We start from the raw sequence: 27156 nt of genomic DNA on the forward strand, positions 1-27156 counted from the left end.
CTGCCAGACAGAAATCAGATAGGGATTGGTCGTTTTGCGCATCTTGCATTTTTTTGCTAGCCTGCTGTGACGGTGATGAGTGGCTCACTTCATTGATTTGGTTAGTTTAGTGGGGAGATGATCTGCTGTGAAACCTCTGGAATTCACAATCGCTTCTGTTGTGACGGCCAATTTTTTTTTTTTTTTTTTTTTTTTTCCAATTGTGACAGAAGTGGTACGTAGCTTTTGTAGTTAAATTGAGGAAGAAATACTCTACACCTGGTAACACGTGGAGAGGGACACCCACGATGACGGAAAAGTCGACTTGATTCACTTCCAGGAGACTTCCAAAGTCCACGGCAATCGTGCATCAACGCATGCATAAATTCGAGAGCCCGCAATGGCTTCCTGGCACCACCGCTATGTGCTTGAAAGCTTCGACCCGCTTGACGAGTACACCCACCGCGCCTTCAGCGCCGCGTGATCTTCCTCCCGCCGTCCGGCAGCGGCACTCTGAACAGCGAGTACGGCTTCTTCCTATCGTCATTGCCGCTGTTGAAGCTCGGCGCCAGGTTCAACTGGTCATTGGTGAAGTAGAGGTGCCCGTCGGCGGCGATGGAGACTACGTGTGCGCGCAGCCGGGCAAGTCAATGAGTGCGGAAGAGGAGAATTGATCCTTGGATGCCTAACCAGCGTCCCCATCGACCCATTCCGGGCACTACACCAGCCAACAGCGTTCTGCTCCATGCTCCCCCAATACACCAACCCGCGGTCATCGGCTTCCATCCCGTCGCTGAACCCCTTCTGCCCCAGCGCCACGACGCCGCCCTGCGCCCGCACCTCGCTGCCGCGCTGCGGGACCGCGTACAGCGCGCGCGACGCCAGCGCGCAGAAATGCAGCGTCGCGCCGTCGGCGCTCAGCGCGATGCCGTCCGCGCCGACCGAGATGAAGCCCAGCTCGCCGCCACTCGAGGCGTACAGCGGCGAGCCCCACACGCGCTGGGCACGAACTGCGGCTCCGCGCGCGTCGACGGGTGGCCAACAAGACGGCGCGCGCTGCCGCCCGTCGCCAGATCGACGACGACGACGAGCGCATCACCGCCCGAGTCCGTGATGTACGCGACGGCGGCGGCGACGTCGACGCGCACGTCGTTGAGGTAGGATTCCGGCGGCGCGACGGACGGCGGGAACACGATGGTTTGGAAGATTGTGTCGGTGGAGAGGTCGACGTCAATGAGTTTGGGCCCGCCCGGCGCCGTGGCCGGCACCTGCGTGCCGCTGCGCGGGTCGATGGCGCGGCCGGTGTCGAGGATCCAGAGCCGGTCCGAGGCGTCGATGACGACGGATTGCACGCCGATGAGGTGAGTTGCGAGGGCCGCGCCGGTCGGGGGTGTGGTGCTGTAGTTGATGGCGCCGCCCGGGGGGTTGTTGAGGTCGAGAGATGGGTAGGGGCGCTCCGTGTTGTTGGGGAGCAGTTCGGCGGCTGTTTATTTGAGGTTGCTGCCGTCGTTGGTGTAGCTGCCGTCGAGGGCCTGGTGGGTAGTTGGAGAATTTGCGGCCGGTTGAGGAGACGGCGATGCCTGGGAGGGATCAGTTCTGGAGTTGCTGGGCGGAGAGGATTCAAGTTCTTCTGCTTGAAATTACCCGTGGGGAATTGGTCGTAGTAGAGGTGCACCAGTTCCAGTGGTGGTCCAGCGACACCTGGGTCAGTGAGAAGGTCCTGGGCAAAGCCCAGACCTATGATGAAGACTCCAATCAAAGCGGAACGCATCATATGAAACGTTCTGGTCCTCTCTCGACATGGCTAGGCAGGAAAACGGGAACATATAAATCGCAAATGAAGTGAGAAGAATACCAAGTCGGACTTCGCAGCCAGCCGAGTTGAGGGGAAATGCTCTACGTCATGAACGACAACAATGCAGGTACAACATAAACGATCAAGATTGGTGGCACGGTTTTGCCTGGATTCGTCTAAGCCTCGATACCGAACGGGCTAAGAAGTGGAGAGCGCGCGGGCAAGACCTCACGCAAGCGCAACGTTGGGATATTTCGGGAAGATCCCACCATTCCGTCTCGCTTGCATCCGCGTAGCCAACCGCCAAGGTCTTGACGGCGCATGGGACTTTTGTCCTTGTTCGTAGATCGTTCCGTCTGCCGCACGTCTTTGGGCCGTTCGCTATTGCATGCCTCAATCCAGGTTGTATTGGTGTTTTTCATTGTGTCATAGAAACCCAGGTCTTTTTGACCACAATACCCGTCCACGTCGATTTTGTGGCGAACGTACCCATCCGTCATCCGCTGAAGAGAATCCCCCGAGCGCACCACACGAACCCATGCCGAGGACATGCAAAAGGAGAGAAAACGCTTAGAAGACAAGCGCGGCACCCTTTGTCTTCTTGTCACCACTGTGAATTTGTGAGCAGGCTGGACGAGATGTTGGAGCCTTGGATCAACGTACCCAAGCTCGAAGTGCTTGCAGCGCTTGAGGGCGAGCTGGGCCTTGGTCTTGCAAACGGTGCATTCCAATCTCAGGACGACCTTCTTGGTGGTCTTGGCCTTCTTGTGGAAGACGGGCTTGGTCTGACCACCGTAACCGCTCTGCTTTCTGTCATAACGACGCTTTCCCTGGGCGTACAGCGAGGCCTGTGGAATTGTACATCAGCCGTGCTCTTGTCCGTCGAGACGCAGATATTCTACCTTGCCAGCCTTGTACTGGGTGACCCTGTGCTGGGTGTGCTTCTTGCAACCCTTGCCCTTGCAGTAGGTCCGCCTCGTCTTGGGAACGTTGACCTGAAGGTATCTTAAGTCAGCGAACTGAACGACCTGAACGCGAAGAACAAGTCTGCCGGCTCCATCCAAATGTAGTTCTGGAGAGGTGCGAAAACGCGGAATATGTCGATGTCATCGGTCGCCGCCGGGGTGTGGTAGAGGTCGTCTCGGATCAACGCCCGTGGTTGCGCGCTCGATACGTCGTTGGCAAGATCGTGAACCTCCTCTTCGCTGAATCTCGTTCCAAGTGACCATGGCGCCACTCTTCATTCGTCGAACCGATGTCGTTTAGGTGTAGAAATCTTCCAAGGCGAGCTGGCGCGTGGCTCGTGGTGTTGACGTCGTAGATCGCAGGGCGGCAGAGCAAATTTTGAAAGGAGCCGGCGGACAGACATCCCGAATACATCTTCTGCATCGAAATAGAGGGTCAGGGAGCTTACCATCTTGACTGTTGTTGGGGGTCACGGATGGTGGGTGGTGAGTCGTTGGCGGGTTGTCGTCCTTGACGAGGTCGCAATCATTTTCGCCGGTCGTTTGTGTGGGTTCGGCAGTCCGGCTCCCGCGCACGTGACCTGGCAACCACCTTGACACCGGACATCATCAAAAGTTGCTTACATCTTTCAACATTTCCTTTCTCGGAATCTATTTGTATCTATTGCCGGAGTAGTCACTGGCAGATCCCTAGTAGTGCTCTAGATCTCTCTGGGTTTATTCACCTCGAACGCCTCGACCGTTCGAATGATGGGCCAGAAGATGCGTCACCTGCGACTGACTTTCAATATGCGCTAGGCTTTCTCGTTGAATATTTCACGGCCAGTACTCTTTGGAAGTAGGCAGCTATCCTGTGGAACACTGAGACTGTCCGTATATGCAACCATGGATGTCGCTGCGGCCATCTTTCTCCGTTGCTGTGGTTTTTCATGTGCGCTTAACCTTGAGCTTTGCGGAACCTTGCGAGCCTGATTGGTCAGATTTGCACTGACTATGTCTACTGTCGATTGCGGACGTGCTGCGACTCTGCATAAAATGCCGCTGTGTGACCAAAATCAAAGCGAGTATGGGAACATGCGCTGTTCCAGAATTGTAAAAGAATATGCTTTTTCGGCTTTTGCAACAATAGTCTATTGTTAGGTCTATGCCATTCCTCTGTATCATAAAGCGCCATACTGGGTAGGTGAGTATCCAACAGAAAAGCCCCCCTCATCGACTTGGAATAAAAACGCTGACTGTGCTCCTCCGCTACGCTCATACTCGCAGCACAGTCTATTGACAATTCGTACCTCGGCATCAAACTACACTCAATGGTTCGACTCCGTCGTTCAAGCATGCATCCAGCCAACTCAGACTTAGTTCTTGGCGTGGTGACCCGTTCCCTCGAGCAGGCCCTGCGGGTCGCGAATACCCGCGTAGTTGCCCTCCTCGACACGCTTGAGAGTCAGGGCAGCAATGAGGGCAGCACCGACACCGGAACCGTCCTCAGCAGGAAGGATCTCAATCAAGTCCTTCTGGCCCTTGGGCCAGTCAAAGACCTCACGCAGCGCCTGCGCACCGCGGGACTTGAAGTGCGGGTACTTGTTGAAGACGGAGCCGTCGGCACCGACGTGAGCCTCCTTCCAGCCCTTCTTCTTGCAGATGGCGGCAACACCGCAAGCCGAGAGGCGTGCAGCGCGCGTACCAATCAGCTCAGCAAGACGACGGCACAGCTCGAGCTCGGGCTTGTTGAGCACGAGGCCGAGCTTGTTTTGGAAGAGGTCGGCAGTCTCCGAAAGGTTCTCGAAGGGGTCCCTGGGCTTGGTTAGTGGGGGACACAACAACAAATGACACGAATGCTTACTCTTCAATGGTAGCCAAGAAAGAGGCGTCCATGGTGTAAGCCTTCTTGAGCTTGCTGATGTCCTGGCCCTCAAACAGGTGAGCGGCCGGGTCACTGTGCAGGTCAACGAGGACGAGACGGAAGACCTCGCCAAGGTAGAGACCGGCAATCATCTTCTCAAACGACTGCTGTCCGGGACGGGGAGATTCCTTGTCGATGATGACGTCGTACTTGGTCCTGGGGAGAACGACGTGCTCGTTGTCAAAGGCACCCCACTCGCAGTTGATGGCCATGGGCGTGTCTGCGGGGAGCTTCATGTGGTCGATCTTAGGAATGGATCCGCAGTCCTCCATGTATGCAGCATTGCATCCAGTGCCAAAAATGCAGCCAATCCTCATGCGGGGATCGGTGTAGGCAGAAGCGATGAGGGTACCGGTGGTGTCGTTGATCAAAGCACTGAGCTTGATGGGGACGCCCTACACTCAAATTGTAAGCAGAGCAGGCAGGTTGATTGCTGGATCACAACGTACCCTCTCCTTGAGAGCAGCCTCGAACGGAGGAACGACATCCTTGCCCTCGACGCCGTCAATGTCGAAACCCTTGGTCCACCGTTGCAGCACACCGTGGTCAATGTAGTCCTGGGTTGCCGGGTAAGAGAAGGTGAAGCCCAGGGGAAGCGCATCGGGCTTTTTGCCCTCGTGGTGGTAGTCTACAAACTGCTGCAGGCAGTCCGCAACATAGCCCCAGAGTTCCTCGGCCGTGCCCGACTTGAGCTCCTCTGGCATTCTGTACTTGGATTGTATAATCTCGAATTCTCCTTTGGCCTCTGGCAGGTGGATCTCGCAAACACGCAGGTTGGTGCCACCCATGTCCAGGGCAAGGAATGTGCCCGTCTCGTCGCCCGTAGGGAAACCCATGCACCATGTCGGAATCATGGGAATGCTGCCACCCTCCTTGGACAAACCCTTCTCCAGCTCCTTGACAAAGTGGTCCGTGATCTCCTTGAGCTTGGTCGTGTCGACGGTGAAGATGGACTCGAGGTGCTGGATCGTCTGGAGGAGATCCTTGGGCACATCGGCCATGGAACCCTTGCGCGAGGGCGGCTTCCTGGGACCGAGACCGACCATGGTGGGCGAATGTGGTGACGAGTCGTAGAAGAGGCGGGGGTGAGGTGGGAGGTGTAGATAGGAGGGGATAGACGCCGACTCGGACAGGAGAGCGCGGCTATGGTTTTATAAGAGGAATTGAGACCTTTGCCAATAGTGATGGGTTAGCTCAGGCGCGGACGAAGGATGAGGGGTTGTGTAGCGTCAAGGTTTTGCGGTATAAGCGTGAGCTCAGGTGAGTGATGAGAGGAGGGGCCGATTGAAAGCCGCGGGTTGCGCTAGGTGCTGAAGACTGCTGGAGACTCAGGATATGCAGCAGGTCAGGGCAGAAGACGGTGGAAATGGTGATCCCTGATGTCATTCGGACATGACGAGACGGTCAATGACAGTTAAGTCTCCTCTGCCGGCAGCCCCGCTGGCTGGCTCGAAGCCCCACCATTGGTAGGACGGGGTGGGGGAATGGGAGGGTCGAGTCGTGACGGAAGAAAACGGGCGACGACTCACTGGGCTAGCAGGGAGCAGATGTTCTGGAGCTGTCAGAAGACGACGGGACGGCTCGATGACAGGCGGCGGACGATGAAATTTATTGTTGAGCTACAGCGCGATGACGGCACTGTAACCCCCCCAGGACCCCCGACGACCGACCATTTGTGGAGCCCTGAGTGCTTCCCATTCCACTGCCAGGAGCTCTTCATCCCGCTGCGATGGATGCGCGACAAAGTTCCTGCATGCTTCTGTCGCTCTACTTCTGCGGCTCAGCCCATCCCTGTCTCCTGCAGCCCAGACAAATATTTTATACCAACGTCAACGACCACTGTCTCTCTGCCATTCTGCGACTGCCGATGCCGCCAGACGCCGCGGCACAATGGCACCACCTCGAGCTCCCTCTGGGCCTGGCTAAGCTCCCGCAGGGTCCTTGCGGAAAACATTCGGCGAGAACCCCGCCTGTGGCGACCTGACATGCAGCTCACGTCCACGTCCAATGCTAGTCACAGCTGTGTCAATGTTGTAGAAGAGCAAGGTGTCTGCTGCGCAAGTGCATCAGTCGTGGAGGTCCCTTTCGGGTCATTATGTTGGCGGCGGGGTAGAGGTGTCCATCGTCTAGGCGAAGGCGACTTGCGTCAACCACTTGACACAGAAAGACGATATTCGCGGCAGCGAAAAAAGTACTCGAATGATATACAGTCTCTACTGTGATGTTGGTTTCGCAGCGAAAATGCGCTGAGTTGAGGAGTTTCGAGCCCTTTCTTGCGGTCTCGCTACACGAGGACGTTGCCTGTGTATCTTATCGATGTGCACATCATTCTCGACAATGTAAGTAAGTACAAGGTTGGTGAAAGTATTTAACGGTACTTCAGACAGATCTCAGTACCTCTGCTCAATTATGAATCGAGGATTCACATATCTACAGATATGATGGACCTCTTCTAAAGATAATTCCAGGACAGAACTGGAGGCCTGTGCCATCTCTACACCAAACATGGAAGCCAATGCCTTGGATACCAGTGTAGCTTTATTGACGACATCTAGGGAGCCGAGGGTATCACTTAGCCTCCTATACCCGCGTCTTTGTGAGACTCCTAGGCCTACGCATTGATGGCTGCAATTCTCGGACCACATGGAAAATGTCCTTGATTACTTGTCTATTAGAATCCATAAGTCCCTGTTGCACGAAAGGGAGTAAACTGTCACAGCAGTGCGTTGCCAAATGCGAAGTGTAGTCGTGAACAGGACCCAACCATTCAGCGACAAGGATCACGAGAGTTCAAAGAGATAGGCCTGCATAAGAGCCAGGGAGCATTGTCCAAGGCAGTATGTCACTCACAAGAGTCTGAAAGAAGTAGGTCGCTCGCACACACAATACACATCGACTGCTGTAAAATTTTGTAGCCATGTGCATGTGCACTTTACTGCACTTCGCTGCCTAGCACAGCCGCTCTTCTGAGGGGGTGGTTTCCTCATTTCTCCCCCTTTATATCGACTAAGCATAGGGGGCGACTAAGCATCGCGGACGACTCATTGTTGGCGACTCCCCAGATACCCAGCTGTATGCTGTCACTCCTCCTCCAATCCCACCCGCAACCTCTTCCTCACGGTCGTCACCTGCCACTCCCTCCTCCTCATCGATACACCCTTTCATCGTCAAGCTTGGCAAATCGTTCTTCGAGCAATCGCAGGTTGCCCAAACTAGCTCCTCCACTCATTCCGGTCTTCGACATCCAATGCGGGCTATCCAGACTCTTGCAGCGAAGAAACCTTGACCATTGTCGCCGGGAGTCTCTTGATATCCGTTCTTGCCTACATCAATTCCACAGTGCCCGCTCCAATTGTCACCAATTCATCATGATGGCATCGTCAAAGCCGTCCCCCATGGAGAAGATCCTAGTTGCGTCTATCATGAAGCAGAGGCCCGCCCACTTCGACGACGACGGCGACGAGCTTGACAAAGGACACGATGTGTCAAGGCCAGGCAACATGATCCTTGGTCACCTGAGCAAAGCAGACCTGTTGGCCTTGAGAGCCACGTCGACGACGGTCAAGACTTGGGTCGAAGCGGATCCGTCGAGGTACCACGGCAAGGTCTTCAGGGAGTTGACATACCATGGCAACGTCAAGAATGAGGAGAGGCAGCAGAAGTCCCTCGATACTCTCTCGACGATAGCACCCTACTGCAAGTACCTACGAATTTTCCTATACAACTTGACCTTGACCTTTGGCACGCCGCACCTGTCCCTCGTGGGAGTTAGAAACTCGTTCTGGATGCAGGTCTTTGCCCTGCTTGCCTTTTCTCTCACAGGTCTTGCAATCAGTGCGCCTGGTCTTAATGACTGGGATTGGCTCGCCTGTGGAGCCATTGAGAAGCAGATTGGATCCATCCGTGCCGCCATGGAAGCCCGGCTCCTACGCGGTCTTGCTGTTCTTTCCCTGGATCCCATCAACGCCGGAGCAATGCTGTACTTGCGCTGGCGCGGCGCGAGCATAGTCTCCGCCACTGCACAGGCCGAGGCCTTTTGGTCGAGCCTCGTCGTTTTGAAGATCAAAATGTTCAATCCCCTCGGCCACCTTACGGCGACCAACTCTGTCGACTTCATAAAGACCCTCCATGACTTTCTGGGCAGCTTCCGCCGCTCCCTACGGGCCCTCGATTTTGAATGGCTGGGTCCACAGGGACCAAACCCACTGTTCCTCGACATGTGGGCCGACTCCGAAGGTCTCTTCGCCGCGTTCCCCTTCCAGTGGAGCGCCCTCACCTATGCCCATCTGAGGAACTTGGAGGACGCCGACAGGGAGGCAGACTTCGAGGTTCTCCACCTCAACCGCGCCAAGCGTCTGCGAGACCTTGACTTGGGCGAAGGCGCGAGACCTCCGGCGTCGCCAAGCTCTGTCGCGTCTGTCGACCGCACAGAGCCTCCCATGTTTGATCTCGAGCTTTGAGGGCGAGTGAGTTCTCCTGGGTACGGAGGGCGGAGGATTAAAAGTGCTTTGGCAGGCTGGTGGCGTTTGGCTTTCAAAAGTTGCTTGATTAGGAAATGAATGAATGATTAATGAAGAAATGGATGAACACTCCTTTGGCTTATCTGCAGCAACAGCACCAACTCTCACTTATACTCGCTCTAGAAAACGAGTAAGCAGCCTAGATGCACAGGATGAAACAGGGAATGCTCAAGTTGGGCAAAGAGAGCGTCGGTTTCATGTAGTAGGTGAATCGGAATACACAGACACGGAACATCGGCGCTGTAAATTCGCAGTAGTTTGAAAGTCTGAAATTCGGAGGCTGTGTTTTTCATATCTACGGGAAAATAGACTTTCTTTTCTTTTTTGTCTTCGTTCTTTGTTTTTCTCGCGACATGCGCTGTTATCGCGATGTCAAACGTGTAACGATCGGCAAACCGTGGCACAGGCGGGCAAGTCGATGAACGGGACCTAAAAAGTCGCCTGCAGTCACTTCTCTATCTCTCTCCACATCAACTCCCTAACACGCCACCGCCCGCCAATCTACCGCATCTCGTCGCCAATTCACTCGGTATACCGGCACTCGCCTTTGAATCTGCACAGGCATTCGGCCAACACAGTACGCAAGCGATCAGCCGTTCTTCGTCAGCCATCAAGCTCCCACCAAGCGGACCGACATCGACCCAAGACAGTAACCCCGAAGTTCGACAGCCAGCCGGCCGCCCGGTTTTGCGCATCGGCTCCCCACCCACCCTAACCATCCATCCTCCACACCCACAGCGCACGTTGACCCGTACGCTCCGCGCACTGTTCAACTTCGCTCCGCCCCGTGTCGCGCCCGTGTGTCCGTCTGCCCGAAGCCACTCCCAGGCAAAGCATTCAAGGAAAACCAATCCGCGCCAATGGTCGCTTACTTCGACTTCCCAGCGGTGCCGCCACTGTACCTCGAACCTGGTGAAATTGTAGAATGGCATTTTCTCTTGCTGAAGCACGAGAATCTGGCCGAAGCAGGCAGACATATTCTCCCAAAATGCTATGAGGATTTTTGGCAGTTCGAGGCGCAACAGAATCAACTCGTTTGTCTGCCTGTAGGTAGGGAATCGGACACACGAAGCATTGAGAGAGCCATGTCTTAAAACATGAAATAAACAATAACCAGAAAGAAAACCCCTACAAACGCACTTCTTCACTCCTGGAATGAAGCAGGTTCCTCGCGCCGCCCGCTACTGTACCAACCGACCCGGACACATACGCCATCCACATACGTTTCCATTTCCGTTTCCCGGACAGACCCTCAACAAAATCTTTGGTTGATGATTGAACCGGCATCCGACATTTCACTCAAAACTATCGTCATGCAAAGGGGCCTCAAGAAAGTCCCCAGGCGATAGAGGTATGCGCGACCATCTGACAAAGCGGCGGCGGCAGCAGCAGCAGCAATAGCAGTCTCGGGGTCCGTCTGTCCGTCGAATCGGCACGGTAGTGCAGGTTCCTGGGCGACTTGGCATCCACGCACCCAAGGTACTACTACCCATGTACCATGACGGTGCGGCGGCAAGGGGGAGGGGTGCCGCGGTTGATGCCGCCGCCGCCCCGCGTGCGTGGCTGACATGCCCAGACACCCAGATAGACAAGACAGACAGACAGACAGACAGACAGACAGGCTCGATTCTCCGAGGACGCGAACCCTGTCTGTCTGCTTTCCTCTCTGACAGCAGAAAATATACATATGCTGTACATACCAAACAATCAACTCAGCATGGTTGAGACACGCAGGGAATCCGATGTCTCGTCCAATCGGTGAACATTTAGAATGGTAGGCAATGTATAGTAGTATGTCGGTATTCATTCGGCACTGTGTGTACCCAGATGTACACACATGCATACATACATATATACGCACATACACAGTAATTGATTGAATCTGCACGCAAGCCCGCGCGCCAATATGCCGTGCCATACTACCTATGCATGCTCAGTCAATCGATCCAGTCCACCTACACCCATCTCACACACCAAACACCCACCCGGCAAAACCGCACGCACAAAGAAGAAAAGAAAAAGAAGAAAAGAAAAACACCAAACCTCCGACGACGCCACGCCACCCCCATCCGCTTCTCCTTCCCTATTCCTTCCACCTCTCCTTCACCGTTGCACGAAGCGCGCAACCACGCGCGTATTCGTAACCCCCCTGCCAGCCACGCGCGAGCGCTAGCGCTCCAAGGGGCTAGCAACATGCCGCGTGTGGTTAGGCGCTGGGCGCATGGCTAAACCGGGCTGGGCTGACTTGTTTTGTGAGGAGGAGGAGGAGGAGGAGGAGGAGGAGGAGGAGGAGGAGCGGCGGTGGCGGTCGGGCAGAATGGCGGACGGACGGGCTGACTTGCCCGAATGGTGCGTGTCGTGTTGGTTCATTGTTGGGTTGGCTGGCGGTGAGGGAGGGAGGGAGTGAGGGAGGGATTGGGACTAGGATTAGGACTAGGACTAGGGAGGACCGAGGAGGAGTACGTAGACCTACATACATACGTGCTAGATACGGTACGGTGCCGGGGACGTGTGTGTGTGTGTGTGTGTGTGTGTGTGTGTGTGAGACGGATGGACGGAGGGACGGACATGCGGACAGACGGACTCCGTGTGGGGGCAGGCTGCGGACTTACATGGATGGATGCCATGGATGTTATGGATTGGGTGGTGTATAAATGCAGTGTTTGATCCTGCGTCGGCGCTTTCTTCGTTTCTTACTGGTTTTTTTTTTTTTTAATATTTGTTTCTTCCCGATTTCCCTCGCCGATTTCTTCTGCTTCATCCCGAGTCTTGTCCTGTCCGCTGTGATTGTGGTGCAAAGTGTGCAAGACAACATTAATACCGTCCAAACCTACCTACCACCTGCTTGACAGTTCAGCTCTTCCTCGATTCCGCTCGCCCGCGTCTGCGGATTAGCTTGACGGGTAGAACGGCAGACAAGCGTCGAAACAGACCCACGAACTGTGGTTCGGCATTTGAGCGTGTTGACATACGTCACGCGGAGTAGCGCAACCGCCACGACCGCTGCCAAATCTCCACCAACAAAACGCTGCGCCGAGTCCGATTACCGCGGAAACGGGTGTTTGGACAAAAGAAAAGAAGGGAGCAAACCAAAAAGACGGTCGATTCTCAAAGAAACGCCTTAGACGAAAAACAAACAAGAGACGAACCGGGACGAGAAACGACAATGGCTGCGCCAAACGGAAAGTTCTTCATCCAGGAAAAGCTCACGAAGCCGGCGCCGCATCATGAGTCGTTCAAGCAGCTTTGGGAGACCAAGTGGAAGAAGCCAGTCAGTTGGAACATGCACCCATCGTCCACTCTACAGTGTGTTCTTGATGGGAATGAGGAGGAAAATCCATGCTGACCATTTGTTCACCTACAGGCTCAAATGGGCGTCTATCCCTTCATGTTCAGTGCTGCGAAGGACTTTGAGCCCATTGTCGAGGAAATGACCAAGGTACGCGCTCCCAACATGCCAATTACTCGTCAGCGAATGGAGGCAAACGCTGAACAGCAACAACGCAGCTCGACATGAAGGAGCCCTACGACTGGGACGCGTACGCCGCCGTCTTCGCACCCCACGCCGAGAAGCTGGTCGCCACTGCTGAGGCCGCCGAGGCAGCAGGCGAGCGCGAAAAGGCGTCCGAATACTACCTCCGCGCGTCGGGCGTGTACCGGATATCGCGATTCCCGGCGCCGCGGTCGGAAAAGCAGCGAGAAGCATGGGCCAAGGGTAAAGAGGCGTGTCTCAAGGGACTGCAGCTGCGTGAGCATCCCGTGGACGAGGTGATGATTCCGCACACGCACGGCATCGAGGGCGAGGGCAAGCATATCCCCGTGTACTACCAGGTGCCGGGCGGCGCGTCAAAGAGCGCGCCGGCTCCCCTCGTTATCATCATGACGGGACTCGACGGCTACCGCACCGAGCTGGCCGTTTGGGCCGAGGGCTGGCGCCGCAACGGCGTCGCTGTTGTCGTTGTCGAAATCCCCGGCACCGGCGACAGCCCTGCCAACGCCAGCGACCCCACGAGTCCCGATCGCGAGTGGAGCAGCTTGCTCGACTGGGTCGACGCGCAGGAGGCAATCGACTCGAACCGCGTCGCCGTCTGGGCCTTTTCGACTGGCGGCTTCTATGCAATTCGCTTGGCGCATACGCATCCCAACAGGCTGGCGGGGGTGGTGGCGCTTGGGGGTGGGTGCCACCACATGTTTGATCGCGAGTGGTTGGACCATGTCAATCACCTGGAGTATCCATTCGAGTGAGTTTGGCTTCCTTTTGTGGGGGTGGGGGGGGGGGGGGGGGGGGGGGGGGGGGGGGGGAGATTTGCTGGGATGCGGGCCATGGAAAAAGGACGACGCTGATGTGAGAAACAGTCTGGCCAACACGCTGGCTTACAAGTTTGGGTACGGCGACGATGTGGAAAAGTTCAAGGGCGAGGCGTTGGACAAATTTTCTCTGCTCAAGGACGGCACGCTAGACAAGCCAGAGTGCGCGCGGTTGTTGTTGGTAAACGTATGGATGCACCCCACTCTTTGATCCTGGTTCCTTTGACTGATGTTTTGCGTAGGGTACCGAAGACGAAATCTTCCCCATCGACGATTATTACCTTGCTCTTCAGCACGGTGCTCCAAAGGAAGCTCGGTACGTTGATTACCAGGATATAGATATGCGGATGCTGATTTTTTCCTCCCAGATTCGTCCCGGGCATCAAGCACATGGGTGAGCCCGAGTCTTTCTTCATCATCATGAACTGGCTCTACAAGCTCTTTGGCATCCAAGGGAACGCAGGACAGCAGTTGGCAACGATGCCGTTCAAGCCAAAATACTGAGTCGTCCGAAGGATTGCGGGGTATGGTGGTGGTGGTGGTGGTGGTGCTGAGGTGGATTGATGTGGGTCTGAGTAGCTTCGTAGCTTCGTAGCATCCATGCACGGAATACCTGATATCAGTTCTGTCCCGTACATGCAGCATCTACCCACCAAAGAGACATTAACGAGCAGCAGAAAAGCCTGTCTTTGCACACCGACTCTTGAATCGCAACCAAAGACAAAAAAATTTTCACGGCCGAAGAGACCGGCCCTTGTCGTAGACTTGGGCTGACTGACCTGAGGTGGTCCTGAGGTGAGCCGCTGCGGTGGTATCTCCAGCGGCGCCGTCGTTCCAGCGCACACGCTTTGAACCGGGCGTGCGCGGACCCAAGAGCCCGTCACGGGCGTGGTGGACAAAGAAAGGCCAGAAACACGGCGGGAGGGGCCGCGGCTGAAGATTGCGCAATTCCCAAAAGGGTTAATTGTTTTGGTCGAGGCGAGGAAAGCAAAGCAGCGCATCCCTGAGCAGAATGACATGAGGGTCCTTTAGTATTATTGCCATTGCCTGGTCACCGGGGAGGCAGCCAATTTTGATGTATTTGATTGAGTAAAGGCGCAGAGAAGTCGCGCGGCAGGATTCAAGGCGCGGCCGTAAGGTGATGACCGAGCGGGACGAGATTGATGATGGACTGTTGATCCCGAGGTTCCGTTTCCACCCGCACGCCCGCAAAGCTCCGACTTTTCTCGCCGAGGGGGACCCAGGGCTGATCATCCGATCCTCTCCCGCCTTGGCGACTCGGAGCGCGGACGACGCGATATTCTTGATGGCTCCCAGCTTCAGACAAGACTCAGTATGGGCGGCTGTGCGGGCGAGCTGAGCCGAAATTCCTCAGCCATGCAAGTCAAAGTTCAACGGCACCTTAGCTGGAGCATATGCATCCGAGTTGGATCCATTGGCGACTCAACAAGATTGTGGGAGCTTCACCTTTTGGAGAGTGTAAACATCACATGCCAGGAGCTAAGCAAGTCGCGAAAGGGACGGCGGGCGGGCAGTGGCGCATTGCGGGAGCCTGCTATTCGAGGAGCTATCGGATCTTCAATAGAGGCAGCAGAAGATGACGAGGGCGCCGTTGGCCGCCATGAGGCGCCACAGGGTGATTGGCGCAGCAAGACCTAGCATGAAGATGTCTGGGGAACATTGACTAGGAGCGAGGCGGAGCTGCAGTGGCGCTGAGATGAATGGCTGAGAGACGCGAGACCCTGAGCCGGAGGGTTTTTTCTCTCGTTCCCCTGCGTTTCGTTTGCTCATGTGGGCTGCCGATGCTGCCATGCCGCCAGCCCGCCATGCAAGATGCAGCAGCCATCTCGATGGTTAAGCGCCGAGTTTGACAGGACGTATCGAGGCCGTTATTGACGTAAGGCCGTTTGCCTCATCTAGGTGCGAGTGTTGCCAGGCGCAACGCAGCCGTTGTGAGCCGCCAATGCCACATATTTGCGTGGACGGCGGCGGGCGGATTCGACGCGGCGCCAAAGGCCGAAGAAGATGATGATGACTGTGCACACTATACGGCCGCTATTGATTGAACGACGAGAAGCAGAGGAGAGATTGTGAGTAAGACGTGAGCCAGCGCATGTGCAGCTCAGCCTCGAAGCTTGACTGGAGACACAGGGCGAGCAGGTCATGCAGGGCAGGGCGGAACAGGCTCGTAGGGATGGCCCCTCTGTGCTCGCCCGACAGTGGAGAATGAGGCACCAGGAATGCACTTTGGATAGTTACATGCACTGACTGACTGTACTGTATGTAGCTGAGTGTATGTTGAGCGATGCGAGGGACACGGCAGGGCTGAGGCGCTGACCTGGTGCGGGGGAGACCTGGCTGGCGATGGGCGATTGCGCACCCAGCCTTCAGATGGCCAGCCAGATGTGGCAGAAAAGTAAATAAACATCAACAAAACAGAGAGACTTGGCTTACCACGACCTGTTGGCGCATCGCAGGTCGCAGGTCGCAGGTCGCAGGTCGCAGGTCGCAGGTCGCAGGTCGCAGGTCGCAGGTCGCAGGTCGCAGTCGCAGTCGCAGTCGCAGTCGCAGCCCGCGCATCGGCAGCCATCCAGCAGGTTCAGCAGCAGCAGCAGCAACATTTTGACGCAGGCTGCACCTCAGCAGACGCTCGGCCACGAGTCGCAGTGCGTATGTACCGTACACACATGTAGTTATTTGGTGGACCCACGGGAGCGAGGGATGGATGCGAGACAGGTCAGGGATTCGGCCACGGCCACGGCAGCAAACGCGAGCCCCAGCCAAGCACCACCAGGCAGACCCGACTGAGGTGCACCAGCACGCGCCGCCACCACCGCCCGCCGCCTCCCGCCTCCAGTCTCTCTCCTAACCTCAGGAACCCTCCACCAAGGCCTGCCCAGTCCATACACAAATCGCCCCAACACCAACACTCGCCCCTCCCCTCTACTTCTCTTCTGCTCCATCCCCCGACACATCTCCTCGACCCCGCCCACATTCTTTGTCCCACACCACCTCCGACCGCTCCTTGCGCATCCCCACCGCTCGCCGTGACGCGCTCTCCTCACGCGCCCCCCATTGTTTACTCGACGCCTGCGCATTCCACCCACGCGTCGCCCATCCACCACCACCATCGCCCGTCCCCGACTACTCCGCCCACATCATCCTCGTCCACCTGAGCCGTCCTCATCACACGCCCTTTCCCCCGCGCCGCCCGGCCCGCGCATGCCCACACGTCGAGGGAGCTGAGTTGGGGCCGTGTAGTCACGGCTCTGCCTCTCGCACTCGCACACACATACAAGAAGGGGAAAGGAATTCGACTATCCGACTCTTGGGTCCGCCTGTGTTGACGGTAAACACCACCTGCATTCCTATACTGCAAGTCTCGCAAGCGCGCGGCAGAAGTCTTAACTCTTTGCCGTCTTCTGGACTTCTCCCCTATGCGCCTCGCATACTGCCAGTCGCCCGCCCTCTGACACGCGACACCAGGCCCAAAAAAAAAATCCAGTTCAAGACTCTCAGTTAGGGGCTTTTCGACACGCTCCATCGCAGTCACGATCGCGCCCACGCGACGCGTTCAGTCTCACCGACTCATCCAAAGCCCCGACCGCAGTTCAACCGCGAGCATGGACTTCGCCTTCTCTCCCCACCGCGACGTCGGCGGCACCCTGCATCTTCACTCGCCCAACCACCCGCACTCCTATCGCGTCGACGGCTTCCCCTCCATCAAGCAAATCCGCAGGTCGCTGTCCCGCTCGCCATCCAAGGCCCAACGCTACTCCATCCAGCCACCAACCACCTCGCCGCAGTCCCCACTCTCCTCGTTGGCCCTGACTCGAGCATTAAGCCCCGAGTTGAATCAAGATGGAGACCCCGTCGCCCACTTCGCCTTTGCTCAGCCGCGAGAAACTCCTGCCTCGACCAAGAAGAGCAAGCTTGGCCTGCGGCGCACTGGTCCTCTCCGAACCTCGCCTCGCAAGCGTCAAACCCCAAAGAGCCCCATCCGCCGCGCCTTGAGCGACACCATGAACCAGGCCAACAAGTCGCCGCCTTCGTCTCGCCGGGGTTCGTATGAGGCAGAAAACATTGGAGAAGAAATCGAGCACTCAAGATCCGAAACAGACCTGAAGAACAGTTGCGCACGCCTGGAATTCAACGACGGCCCGATCAAATTTGAGTTTGCCAGGCCAAAATCCGAGGATCCTGTCTCAAAGTGCCTCCACCCCGCCAAGTCGAGTCCACTCAAACGGAGTGACGGCATCATGAATCTTGACCAGGCGAGTCTTGGCAGTCCGGTTGCAAAGAGGAGGAGCGTCCAAAACGGGCCCTTTGATTTTGACATTTTCGAAGGCCAGTCGGACGACCGGGGAAGCAACGAGCATGACCGAGAATACGTCAACAGCAGCTATACCTCACATTCTTCTCCTCTGGGGCCCAGACGTGCTTCCCCAATCCGCAAATCCTTCTCATTGCGCAGGTCGACGCTGCAGCAAAGATATGGTTCTGGCATGGCACGACCACGTGTCGTCCACGACCATGGACATGAGTTCCTCATCCCCGGTGCTGCCGCTTCAAAGTCCAAACTTCGCAGTTCTCTCGACAGCGCCGTCGCCATGAGCCCTTCTCCGGCTGAGTCTCCTTTCCGCAAAAGTGCCTTTCTTCCGTTCCCATCAGTTCAACCACGCCCGTCATCCGTACTACACCAACCTCATCCTCTCTCCAACGCTCTCACTCCATCTTCATCCTCCTCCTCCTCCTCCTCCTCCTCCTCCTCGAGCGACAGCGACGATGGCGAACGTTCGCCTTCGCACCAAACGGCGGCGCCGATGCGGCGTCAAATGATTGCGGAGACCTCGAAGCCTCCTCTGCCATTTTCACGCTCTCTCCCCATTGGAGCTTCTCGTCCCGATGGCCCTTCCGACTTTGCTACCCCCAATAACTTCAAGGCCGCAAAGCCTCTTCCGACTGCCTTCATGTCAACTGGTCTTATATCGAAGAAAAATCGAAACGCGGACGCACAGCCCCAGCCAGGCTTCGAGAGCTACGCCATGCCGGACACTCCCTCGAAGAGATTGTCTTTTCCTCCCATCAGCACCACCCCGTTCGAGCGCAGCACGTTTGGGAAATCGACAATGTCCCGTCCTGAATTTGGAACGCCGTCGACACCATTTAGCTCTCATGCCCGAAAGACCACGCCAATTTCCTTTGGACAAGGCGTCAGCATCTTCGGCTCTTCTCAAAATTCCGGCCTGCCTCGCCGAGGAAGCTTTGTGAGCATCGATGGCGAAGACGGCTTGCAGTCACCATCGGGAATTGACGGCCAGCTGAGCAATGACGAGTTCCCGCCAACCCCTACCAAGCAGAACAGCAGTGGCCGCAACTCGAGAGATAACAGCTTGAGGAGCAACATTTTTGGTCGCCGCGCATCTCTCGGAGCCGACACTTTTGTGCCGCCATCAAATGAAGACACTCCCTCGCCGAAGTTCTCTAAGAGTAAGTCTTTCCCGCGCGGTTCGTTGGACAGCGAAGGCAGGAAGAGGAACGGTTTTGAGCGCTCTCCGATTCCTTTTGCGCGCCCGAGGAGATGTTCATCGACTCGATCTCGTCCTGCCGGATTTCCAGACATAGCTGTCGAAGAACACGCCTCTCCATCACCCGTGGTAGACGCGGCTAAGAATAACTACTTTTCAGCGGTGCCAACTCCAACTCTCGACCGCACGAAATCGCCGCATACGCCGCATGGAAGCTACACTCCTCCGGATGCCAGCCGCTTGTCAATTTCTGGTCAAGCAAATCGCAAGAACACCTTGTTCAACTCAAGCACCAGCAGTCAAGGATCGTTCCCACCCGCGACGCCAACGGCGTCTCGGGACCTGCCCTTCCAATTTGGCAACGGACACCCTGGAGTCACTCCCATCACCGGACTGACCAGGAACGACGTGGACACTAGCTTGATAGCTCGCTTCGAAAGTGTCAAACTTCTTACGGGCGACGGAGAATTCTCCAAAGTGTACCTCGTCTCGCAGCCTGTTGATGACGCGGTCAAGCAGTCTCGGCAAACAACCTCGCTGAACAAGGGCTGGATCGTCAAGAAATCCAAGAAGCCTTACACCGGCCCCAAGGACAGGGAACGCAAGCTGCGAGAGGTGGAAATCCTCAGTGCTCTCCGCGGATCAGAGCATATCATTGAGCTGAGCAATTATTGGGAAGTTGAGAATCACCTCTACATTCAGACCGAGTATTGCGAGAATGGGAACCTTAAGAGGTTTCTTTTGGAAACTGGAGACAAGGCACGTCTCGACGACTTTAGAATCTGGAAGATTCTGCTAGAGCTTTCATTGGTGAGTCTCCAGCACAACACAAGTGATGGAAATGGCAACTAACACAGAACAGGGTGTCAAGTACATTCATGATTCTGGCTTCATCCATCTTGACCTCAAGCCTGCCAACGTCTTCATCGATTGGGAGGGCGTTCTCAAGATTGGAGACTTTGGTCTTGCCAGCCGATGGCCGGCGCCTCCAGGCATTGACGGTGAGGGTGACCGTGAATACATTGGCCCGGAGGTTCTATCCGGTCGCTTCGATAAGCCCGCCGACGTCTTTTCGCTGGGCATGGTCATGCTTGAGATCGCAGGCAACATCATCCTGCCAGATAATGGCGCCTCGTGGCAGCGCCTGCGCAGAGGCGACATTAGCGACCTTCCCAGCTTGACGTGGAGTTCAGAAAGCACACTGGAACGCGACGAGTCCGGTGAGCCCATCTGCGACGAAGCTTCGATGATGCCTGTCGGCGAGACATTGTTCGGCTCGGACCACGACGACGAGACATCGCAGGCCCTCCGGAGACTGTCACCGAAACGTCAGCGCTTGGAAGCGCTTGTCGACCCTCCTCGGTTCATGGTGGACCAAAACGAGCCCGGGGCTCTCGACAACGTGGTTCAGTGGATGATCCACCCAGATCCTGCGGCACGACCCACCATCGACCAGGTGTGCGAGCTTGAAGGCGTCCGATGGGTTGAGAAGCGGCGGCGCGCCGGTGCCACCGTCTACGAAGGCAACTGGGGGCCGGCTGACTATGTCCTCAACCCCGAGAATGACGTCGACATGACGGACGCATAAGCAACAGATTACCAGGCGCGGCACACGACAATGGAGCGTGACCTAGAAAGGAAACCCACGGTACATACAGCACACGATTTGGCGCTCAAGGCGAACGGAAGTCTCCTCGCGATTGGCTTCCGTAGATTTTTTTTTTTTTTTTTCCTTGGCTAAGAGGCCCTCGAGGGCGGGCAACCAAGAGCTCGAGCATCTGCTTTGCTTCTTCACTTTTCGATTTGATATCCCGCACATGGATTCTCGACTTGCAAAATTCACGGCGTTCAACAGCAGCGGTTACGACGGAACGCCTCACTAGTTGGTACGAAGGCGTCTGTACAGCAATAGCAGCAGATGATGGCTCGACGATCAAAACTTTCACATGGACACACCTCACCCACACACGACTTTGCTTACTCCCACCAGCCACGGGCTGCTACTGCTACTGCCTCTTTTTTCCTCCCCCTTTGAAAATGTCACATTACCAACGTTGTCACGGCCGGCCTGCATCACTTCCCATCGTTCGTAGCGTTTTTTCTTTGTTTCTCCTCTTCTTCTCTCAGCCTTGCACGCATGGAAGACAAAGACCAATTGTCGTTACAGGCAAGCATTTTCGCAAGCACACTGTACCTAATGCCGACACAAAAGCAGAGCCAGCCACGCATGGTAAGAGACATGTGGGGAAGGCTGAGTGGATAGCGAAGAGGGGGGGCGGCGATTGTCGAGTATTTTCTTCTTACTCCCGTTTTCTTTTTCTTTTTTTCTTTTTTTCTCTTTCGTTCAATGGTCTTTTTGTTCGCTCTCCTTTTTCTTTTTTTCCTTTGATGACTTGACGATACCTGGATTGGGTAGATGGGAGGCCACCTACCTAGCTAGACAATTGTACGAAAGGCGAAGAGGATCTGTTGGCAGATGAGGTGCATCATCCAAGCCAGAGGAGGGAAGCCGATGGACAGACGTGGAGAGCCGCAAATGGGCTACTACATTGACTCAAATGACATAATCAAAAAACCCACGTTATACAAAAAAGAAAGCGCGACTTGTTTTGCGTGAAGGGAGCATGTGTGGTTAGTCAGGATTGAGTGAGTGGGCCCGTGGTAGAGTGACAGGATGACGGGCGGGTGGTACGAAGACAAGGAGGATGAATGCAGAGGGGCTGTCAATGATGGTGGTGGTGGTGGTGGTGGTGGTGTTGTGTGTAGAGGTGCTGCGCTGTCTGTCTGTCTGTCTGTCTGTCTGTCTGTCTGTCTGTCTGCGGCGTGATGTGCTGAAGATCGGCGAGAGACGTGGCCGGCACTGCGCAAACCAGCCCACCAGTCAGTCAGTCAGTAGTCAGTGCATGATGATGCTGTCAGGTCGGTCGCCGTCGGGTGTGTGTGGTAGGCGAGTCGGTTGTCGTGATGGAGGGAGGGGGAGCGTCCATCGGCCGTACCTGAGCGGAGCAGCAGAGGAGGTGCCTGACTTGAGGGAAGGGGGGCGGCGGCGGCACGAGGGAATGGCGGCGAAGGTCAATAAGCCCATGACGCTGCGTCTGCTTCCTTGGTCTGCGGTGCCTTGCGGTGCCTTGCTTGCTTTGCCCAGGACTCCCCGTCAGTCCATGTCGTCTCTCCCCTCCCCAGCCGCCCGCCCAGTCTGGTCTGCTGGCACTGCACCACACCTCCGCACCTCAACATCCAAACCCGCTTCTGCTTCTCCACGTCTGCCCGCTCGCTCGCTCGCTCGCTCGCTCGCTTTCCTACTCGTGAAAACTAAACCCTACGCTTCCATTCGGCCAATAAATCCCTCCTTCGTCCATCAGAGCAGGCCAGCCAGCCAACCGCCGCTCGCCGCGTGCCCTGCGAGGGCCTCAATGAAGGTCGCCGGCAGCCAAGGCCCTGGAGTGCTCAGAGCCACCTCAACGCCATTCCAAACCTTGCAATGATCCCACTCAGCCCTGCGACGACTCTCCCAGAACGCAGCCATGGCCGACACGGACGAACGCTTCAGCTCCGTCACCGGCTTGCCTGAGACAGCAGATCCCGCCCTCTACGACGATGCGCCCTCAGCCGGTGCTGGTGCTACTTCGAACAACACTACGACCCAATCATCATCGTCACTCGGCCCAAACAAGCACTCGTCAACACAGACCCAGGTGAATGTGAATCAGCACCGCCCGCGCACCCCGTCGGCCCCTCCTTCGGCCATGTCTTCGCCCGTCCAGTCTCGCGACACCTCACCGGCCCGCCAGCCTTCGACCTCATCCGTGTCGTCGTCTTCGCGACCTCCCCTCTCCACTTCCACCTCGCAACCTCACGCCCACCAACCTGCCATGGCCGGCCCGGCCCGGAAAGTCGCCAGCAGGTCCCGCAAAAACAGTCATACCAACGACGTCAGCCCCCACCGCGGCGCGACTTCGACCTCCCTGTCCGGCACAGGAACCACGCCTTCGGCCGCCGCCATACAGCGGGCCCTTGCATCTGCAAGCACTCCTCAGCTTCAACCTCCTGCAGCCGCAGACGCTTCGAGGGTCCAGCGACCAGCAAAGTCAAACAGTGCAGGTGCCTCTGGAGACAGCACTCCCCACTGGCCCGTCTCGCCGCGAATCAAGTCGCCGCCACCCTCCGCCAACACACACTCGCGCCGAAACTCCCTCCGCGGCCAGCCAGCTCCATCTCAACTGCCTCCCCGCCGCCCCGACGGCCCCGTTGCCACTCAGTCTGCTCCCAACATCGTCGTCGAAAGCACCGACTCTCCTCCCCAGTCGAGACACGGCAGGAATGAGACCCAGCCCAGCGAGCCAGAGGATCCAGAGACCATGTCGAGAAGAGGCACTTTGCGAGGCCAAGGCGGCTCAGCTCCGTCACTCGAGACTGTCCAAGAGGCCAGCCTGCCAGCAACACCAGGATTCGACCTGCTCAACGTTCAGAGGTAATTTTTGGCTTCGACTGGACCCTCGCGCCGCCTTGCTCGGTCAAGACCATGCTGCAAAAAAGTCGCGAGGAAAAAAATCATTGAGCCCGTCGGCTAACATGAGTCATAGTGCAAACGCCCCATCAAAGCAAATATCGAGCGACGAGACCGTTGTCGCTGTCCCCACAGAGGCCGCCAAGGCACAGGAAGCCAAGGCTCGCGAGAGCGGAAGCGAGAGTGGGAGCAACAACAAGAGCGAGGACAGAGGAAGATCAACGGATCAGAAGAAGACGACGCACACACCTCGTCCGGCCGGGTTGCCTTCGAGAAACTCCTTCACCGGTCTCGTGCCGGGAAAGTCCCGATCCGTTACGGAACCGTCCAAGAACATGACTGTCGAAACGGAGACGGTACGGTCCGTCCCACAAGGAGTAATCGGTCAGCCCCAAGGTGGCGCTGTTCAGGGCCGGGGAGAACCAAGCGGCACTCTTCGCCTCAAGCCCAGCAATGAAACGATCAGACCCAAGAAAGAGAAGCGGAAAACCGTGCGCAAAGCTCCATCGATAACATCGGGCACTGGTAGGTACAGCCTTGCGCGCAATCCAAACAGCCACCACAACCATCCAATTCAGCCTGACGGCAGGCCGGAATTTGGTCATCGTGCAAACACCATCCCGTCATTGAGCAACGCCACAGACTCGGGCATGCAATCCTCGCAGTCTGTTCGTTCCGCTGGACTAGCCAGTCCAGCAACAAGCACCCAGTTCTCTCAGAGCCCTCCCTCCGCTCGCAGCAACACCAGCTACAGCAAGTACACGTACAACAGAGGCACTAACGATTCTCCTCGCAAAGCTTCCTCGAAAGCCGACATTTTCGAAGCAAAAGTTGCGAGTGCAGTTGACGAAGCCGACTCCTCCGACTCCGACGAGACGTTTGTTTACGAATCCAACCCCCCAGATACCCATCCGCGTCCGAGCCGACATCATTCTCGTACGCCGAGCGCGACATCCATGGCTAGCATCGTAGACCATCCCCGAGGTGGTCTGCGGGCGATACCCGGTGTGGTGGAAGGGCATAGAAGCGTGGCTGGCAAGAGAAGTATGAAGTTTGCTAACAATCCCTACAACAACTCCAACGCCGACGACGATGGCAACGACCGTTATGATGGCACGATAAGAGGCAACCATTCACGGTCTAGCGGCAGTCACAGCGGTTTCCACCACCACATTGGCCGCTTTGGCCGCAACTCCAACATTAGCAACCACCTTGACGACGGATCCAAGTCGCAGCATTCGAGGAATCGCAGCGTTTCTGGATACACTTCGCGACATGGCTCGCAACCAGGAAGTCCGAAATTCGCTGGGCACAGCTCACGGCCTAGCGGTCATTCCCATCGGAAGATGGGTGAGCTCTCGGCCTACGACATGGACGGGGAGGGCGCAGACGACGAGCGAACACCACTCATGGGCACTGTCCAAAGGCCTCGACATCGGGCCATGCGGTCACGGGCATCTAGCAATCTTCGACCGTACGAGCGGTACGAAAGTCGCCGGCGGGGATGTCTTCGACGTTTCGCCGGCTGCTTCGTGCTAACAATCATGGTGTTGTTGCTTGCATTCGGTGCCGTTGGGTTCCTCTTTGCGACTACAAAGCCTTTGTACCGCGTCCAGGTCAAAGAGATCCAGAACGTCCTAGCCAGCGAGCAAGAAATCATGCTCGATCTCCTGGTCGAAGCCATCAACCCCAACATCGTGGCGGTAAGCGTAGAAGACATGGACGTCAACATATTTGCCAAGAGCAAACACGTCGGGTCTGAAAAATTCTGGCGGGAGCATCCGGACGGCGGCAGTCTCGGCCCCATCATCAACCCCGTCGTACCGCGCCGATCGGCCTCAGCGCAAAGCCGAAAACACGACAAGCGCGACGATGACCCGGCTGATCCGATTGAAGACCCAGAAGGCGACTCGCAAACAATGTTGCTGGGCCGCATCTTCCACTTCGACTCGCCGCTCAATTTTGACGGCGATCCGCTCAAGCGGCGGCCGCACTACTCGATTGGCGAGCTGCGGCTGCAAAAGCCAGGCAACAAGACAGAGGCTGGCGGTACGGAGCGCTGGGAACGCGTCATCCAATACCCCTTTGAGCTCATAGTGCGTGGCGTGCTCAAGTATCAGCTCCCGCTGAGCAGCTCGACGCACACGGCGCCCATTGGAGCGGTCGTTGCCGTGCACCCGGAGAAGGGAATCCAAGCGGACGGCACCATGTCGGTGACGCAGGTGTGGCATGCGAGGCCGGGCGATGAAGAGGAGGGCGATTGGGACGACTGGGAGGGTGATTGGGAGCACATCGAATTGCCTCCTTCGTCGTCTTGATGCGGCGATGTCTTGTCGAGCACTTCTAGCACTTCTACTTACTGTCTTTGAGCTTCTACTACCACTTGTTCGTCTTCTTCCACCTTGTCTATTTTTGGTGTGGCTGTTGCCTGACCACATGTAGCAGGCGCCAGCAGCGGTGGTATCAAACCGCGTACATGGGGGAGCAAGAGGCGACAACATGGCGGCATGCACATATGGCACAAGCGGACCCTCTTCTTTTCCTCTTTGCCTGGAGTATCGTCCTTTTTTCTTTCCAGGGGTATGGGATGGGATGGACGGGTACGGACTGGACTGGACTGGGCTGGGCTGGGCTGGGCTTAGCAAGCGAGCAAGCAAGCAAAGCAAAGCAAAGCAAATTAGCGACGCATCATCATTTATCATGTCTTTAACGTCTTCCTCTTCCTCCGTCGTCATCGTTGGAAACATCTTTCCACTCCGCTTTTCTTGCTTCTTCTCCCAATCTACTTCACCTTCTCTACGTTCGTACCCTCCCGCTTCTTCTTCTTCTTCTTAATCTTCTTCTTCACCGACTAGCTCGTCGAAGTGTGCTTTCATGCCTCGTCGCAGCTCGTCAGCGAGAGCGGTGGCGATGACGCTTCACCCCTGCCCTACCCTGCCCTCGTTTTCTCTCCCTCTCGCCCTCCCTCCTACTTTCTCTCTCTCTCTTCCTCCTTGTTCAGCGAAAACAAGACCCTCAAATAAACGAAATGAAGAAATGAAGAAATAAGTCTATACATACATGCATGCACCTCATTCGCATCTCCCCGCCTCGCCATATCCACGCCTACCTACCCACCCAGGTACCTAATCCTTTTGTCCATTTGTCCATCTCTTTCAACGGACATGCCAGCAGCCCTGTCCGCCGCCTCCTTCGCACAAACAATTAATCAAGTCTTTGGCTGTGCTACTACTTGCCTACCTACATCCTCCTTGTCTATGTCTGTGTCCCTGTTCGCCTCGTCCTTTTCTCCTTTGCTGTGTATCTCTTACGTCCTCTTGCGTGCTGTGCTGTGCTGTGCTGTGCTCCTAGACCACCCACCCAATACCCACAGAGGTATACATGAAGGAACGCACGTAGACATTTTTTCTTTCTTTCTTTCTTTCTTTCTTTCTTTCTTTCTTCCTTTCTTTCCCCCCCCCCCCTCTTTCTTGCCTTTCTACTTTCCTTCTCGCTCCTCGCCACGCCAACCGACAAACGGCGGACGAGGCGGGGCACACGGGGGTAGAGCGGCGGAAAACGCACTTTCTCACCCATGTTTCCGCGAAGGAGAGGAAAGGTGAGGGAAGGTAAGGTGAGGGATGGCATGTGTGTTGAATAGGTAGGTAGGTG

General features: G+C 56.3%; 9 protein-coding genes across 9 annotated transcripts; 4 read left to right on the forward strand and 5 right to left on the reverse strand.

Moving 5' to 3' along the window:
• Window positions 1-173: 173 nt before the first annotated feature.
• Window positions 174-1909, reverse strand: IWZ02DRAFT_501190 (major royal jelly protein). Its single transcript, XM_066770273.1, has 4 exons — window positions 1624-1909; window positions 991-1462; window positions 702-946; window positions 174-601 (listed from the first exon to the last, which is right to left on the reverse strand). Exons 1-4 carry the CDS (start codon window positions 1751-1753, stop codon window positions 450-452), a joined length of 999 nt encoding a protein of 332 aa, XP_066620212.1. The 5' UTR covers window positions 1754-1909; the 3' UTR covers window positions 174-449.
• On the reverse strand, window positions 1910-3253 carry IWZ02DRAFT_457836 (60S ribosomal protein eL42). The gene is made up of 4 exons (XM_066767958.1): window positions 3189-3253; window positions 2677-2769; window positions 2438-2622; window positions 1910-2384 (listed from the first exon to the last, which is right to left on the reverse strand). The coding sequence occupies exons 1-4, from the start codon at window positions 3189-3191 to the stop codon at window positions 2345-2347; spliced, it is 321 nt and encodes a 106-aa protein (XP_066620213.1). The 5' UTR covers window positions 3192-3253; the 3' UTR covers window positions 1910-2344.
• Window positions 3254-4094: 841 nt separating this feature from the next.
• IWZ02DRAFT_382400 (hexokinase-domain-containing protein) lies at window positions 4095-5688 on the reverse strand (the record flags this gene model as incomplete). The annotated part of the gene is made up of 3 exons (XM_066765222.1): window positions 4095-4533; window positions 4583-5037; window positions 5092-5688. The coding sequence occupies 3 exons, from the start codon at window positions 5686-5688 to the stop codon at window positions 4095-4097; spliced, it is 1491 nt and encodes a 496-aa protein (XP_066620214.1).
• A 2322-nt stretch (window positions 5689-8010) lies between these two features.
• Window positions 8011-9102, forward strand: IWZ02DRAFT_492629 (uncharacterized protein; the record flags this gene model as incomplete). Its single annotated transcript, XM_066769864.1, has 1 exon — window positions 8011-9102. One exon carries the CDS (start codon window positions 8011-8013, stop codon window positions 9100-9102), a length of 1092 nt encoding a protein of 363 aa, XP_066620215.1.
• A 1174-nt stretch (window positions 9103-10276) lies between these two features.
• Window positions 10277-11224, reverse strand: IWZ02DRAFT_45011 (uncharacterized protein). The gene has a single exon (XM_066767445.1). It carries the CDS (start codon window positions 11078-11080, stop codon window positions 10415-10417), a length of 666 nt encoding a protein of 221 aa, XP_066620216.1. The 5' UTR covers window positions 11081-11224; the 3' UTR covers window positions 10277-10414.
• A 1104-nt stretch (window positions 11225-12328) lies between these two features.
• IWZ02DRAFT_382696 (Alpha/Beta hydrolase protein) lies at window positions 12329-13974 on the forward strand (the record flags this gene model as incomplete). The annotated part of the gene is made up of 6 exons (XM_066765238.1): window positions 12329-12433; window positions 12527-12601; window positions 12670-13403; window positions 13519-13657; window positions 13713-13786; window positions 13839-13974. 6 exons carry the CDS (start codon window positions 12329-12331, stop codon window positions 13972-13974), a joined length of 1263 nt encoding a protein of 420 aa, XP_066620217.1.
• A 1457-nt stretch (window positions 13975-15431) lies between these two features.
• Window positions 15432-16097, reverse strand: IWZ02DRAFT_45066 (uncharacterized protein). Its single transcript, XM_066767480.1, has one exon. The coding sequence runs from the start codon at window positions 16058-16060 to the stop codon at window positions 15632-15634; it is 429 nt and encodes a 142-aa protein (XP_066620218.1). The 5' UTR covers window positions 16061-16097; the 3' UTR covers window positions 15432-15631.
• Window positions 16098-17093: 996 nt separating this feature from the next.
• On the forward strand, window positions 17094-20586 carry IWZ02DRAFT_382438 (uncharacterized protein; the record flags this gene model as incomplete). The annotated part of the gene is made up of 4 exons (XM_066765224.1): window positions 17094-17342; window positions 17394-18914; window positions 19143-19808; window positions 19861-20586. The coding sequence occupies 4 exons, from the start codon at window positions 17094-17096 to the stop codon at window positions 20584-20586; spliced, it is 3162 nt and encodes a 1053-aa protein (XP_066620219.1).
• Window positions 20587-22392: 1806 nt separating this feature from the next.
• On the forward strand, window positions 22393-26144 carry IWZ02DRAFT_457859 (putative phospholipid metabolism enzyme regulator). Its single transcript, XM_066767960.1, has 3 exons — window positions 22393-23469; window positions 23582-24030; window positions 24304-26144. Exons 1-3 carry the CDS (start codon window positions 22523-22525, stop codon window positions 25821-25823), a joined length of 2916 nt encoding a protein of 971 aa, XP_066620220.1. The 5' UTR covers window positions 22393-22522; the 3' UTR covers window positions 25824-26144.
• The last annotated feature ends 1012 nt before the right edge of the window (window positions 26145-27156 follow it).

Source organism: Phyllosticta citriasiana (genome assembly GCF_038021145.1).
Source record: "Phyllosticta citriasiana strain CBS 120426 chromosome Unknown IWZ02scaffold_11, whole genome shotgun sequence".
Classification (NCBI taxonomy): Eukaryota; Fungi; Ascomycota; class Dothideomycetes; order Botryosphaeriales; family Phyllostictaceae; genus Phyllosticta; species Phyllosticta citriasiana.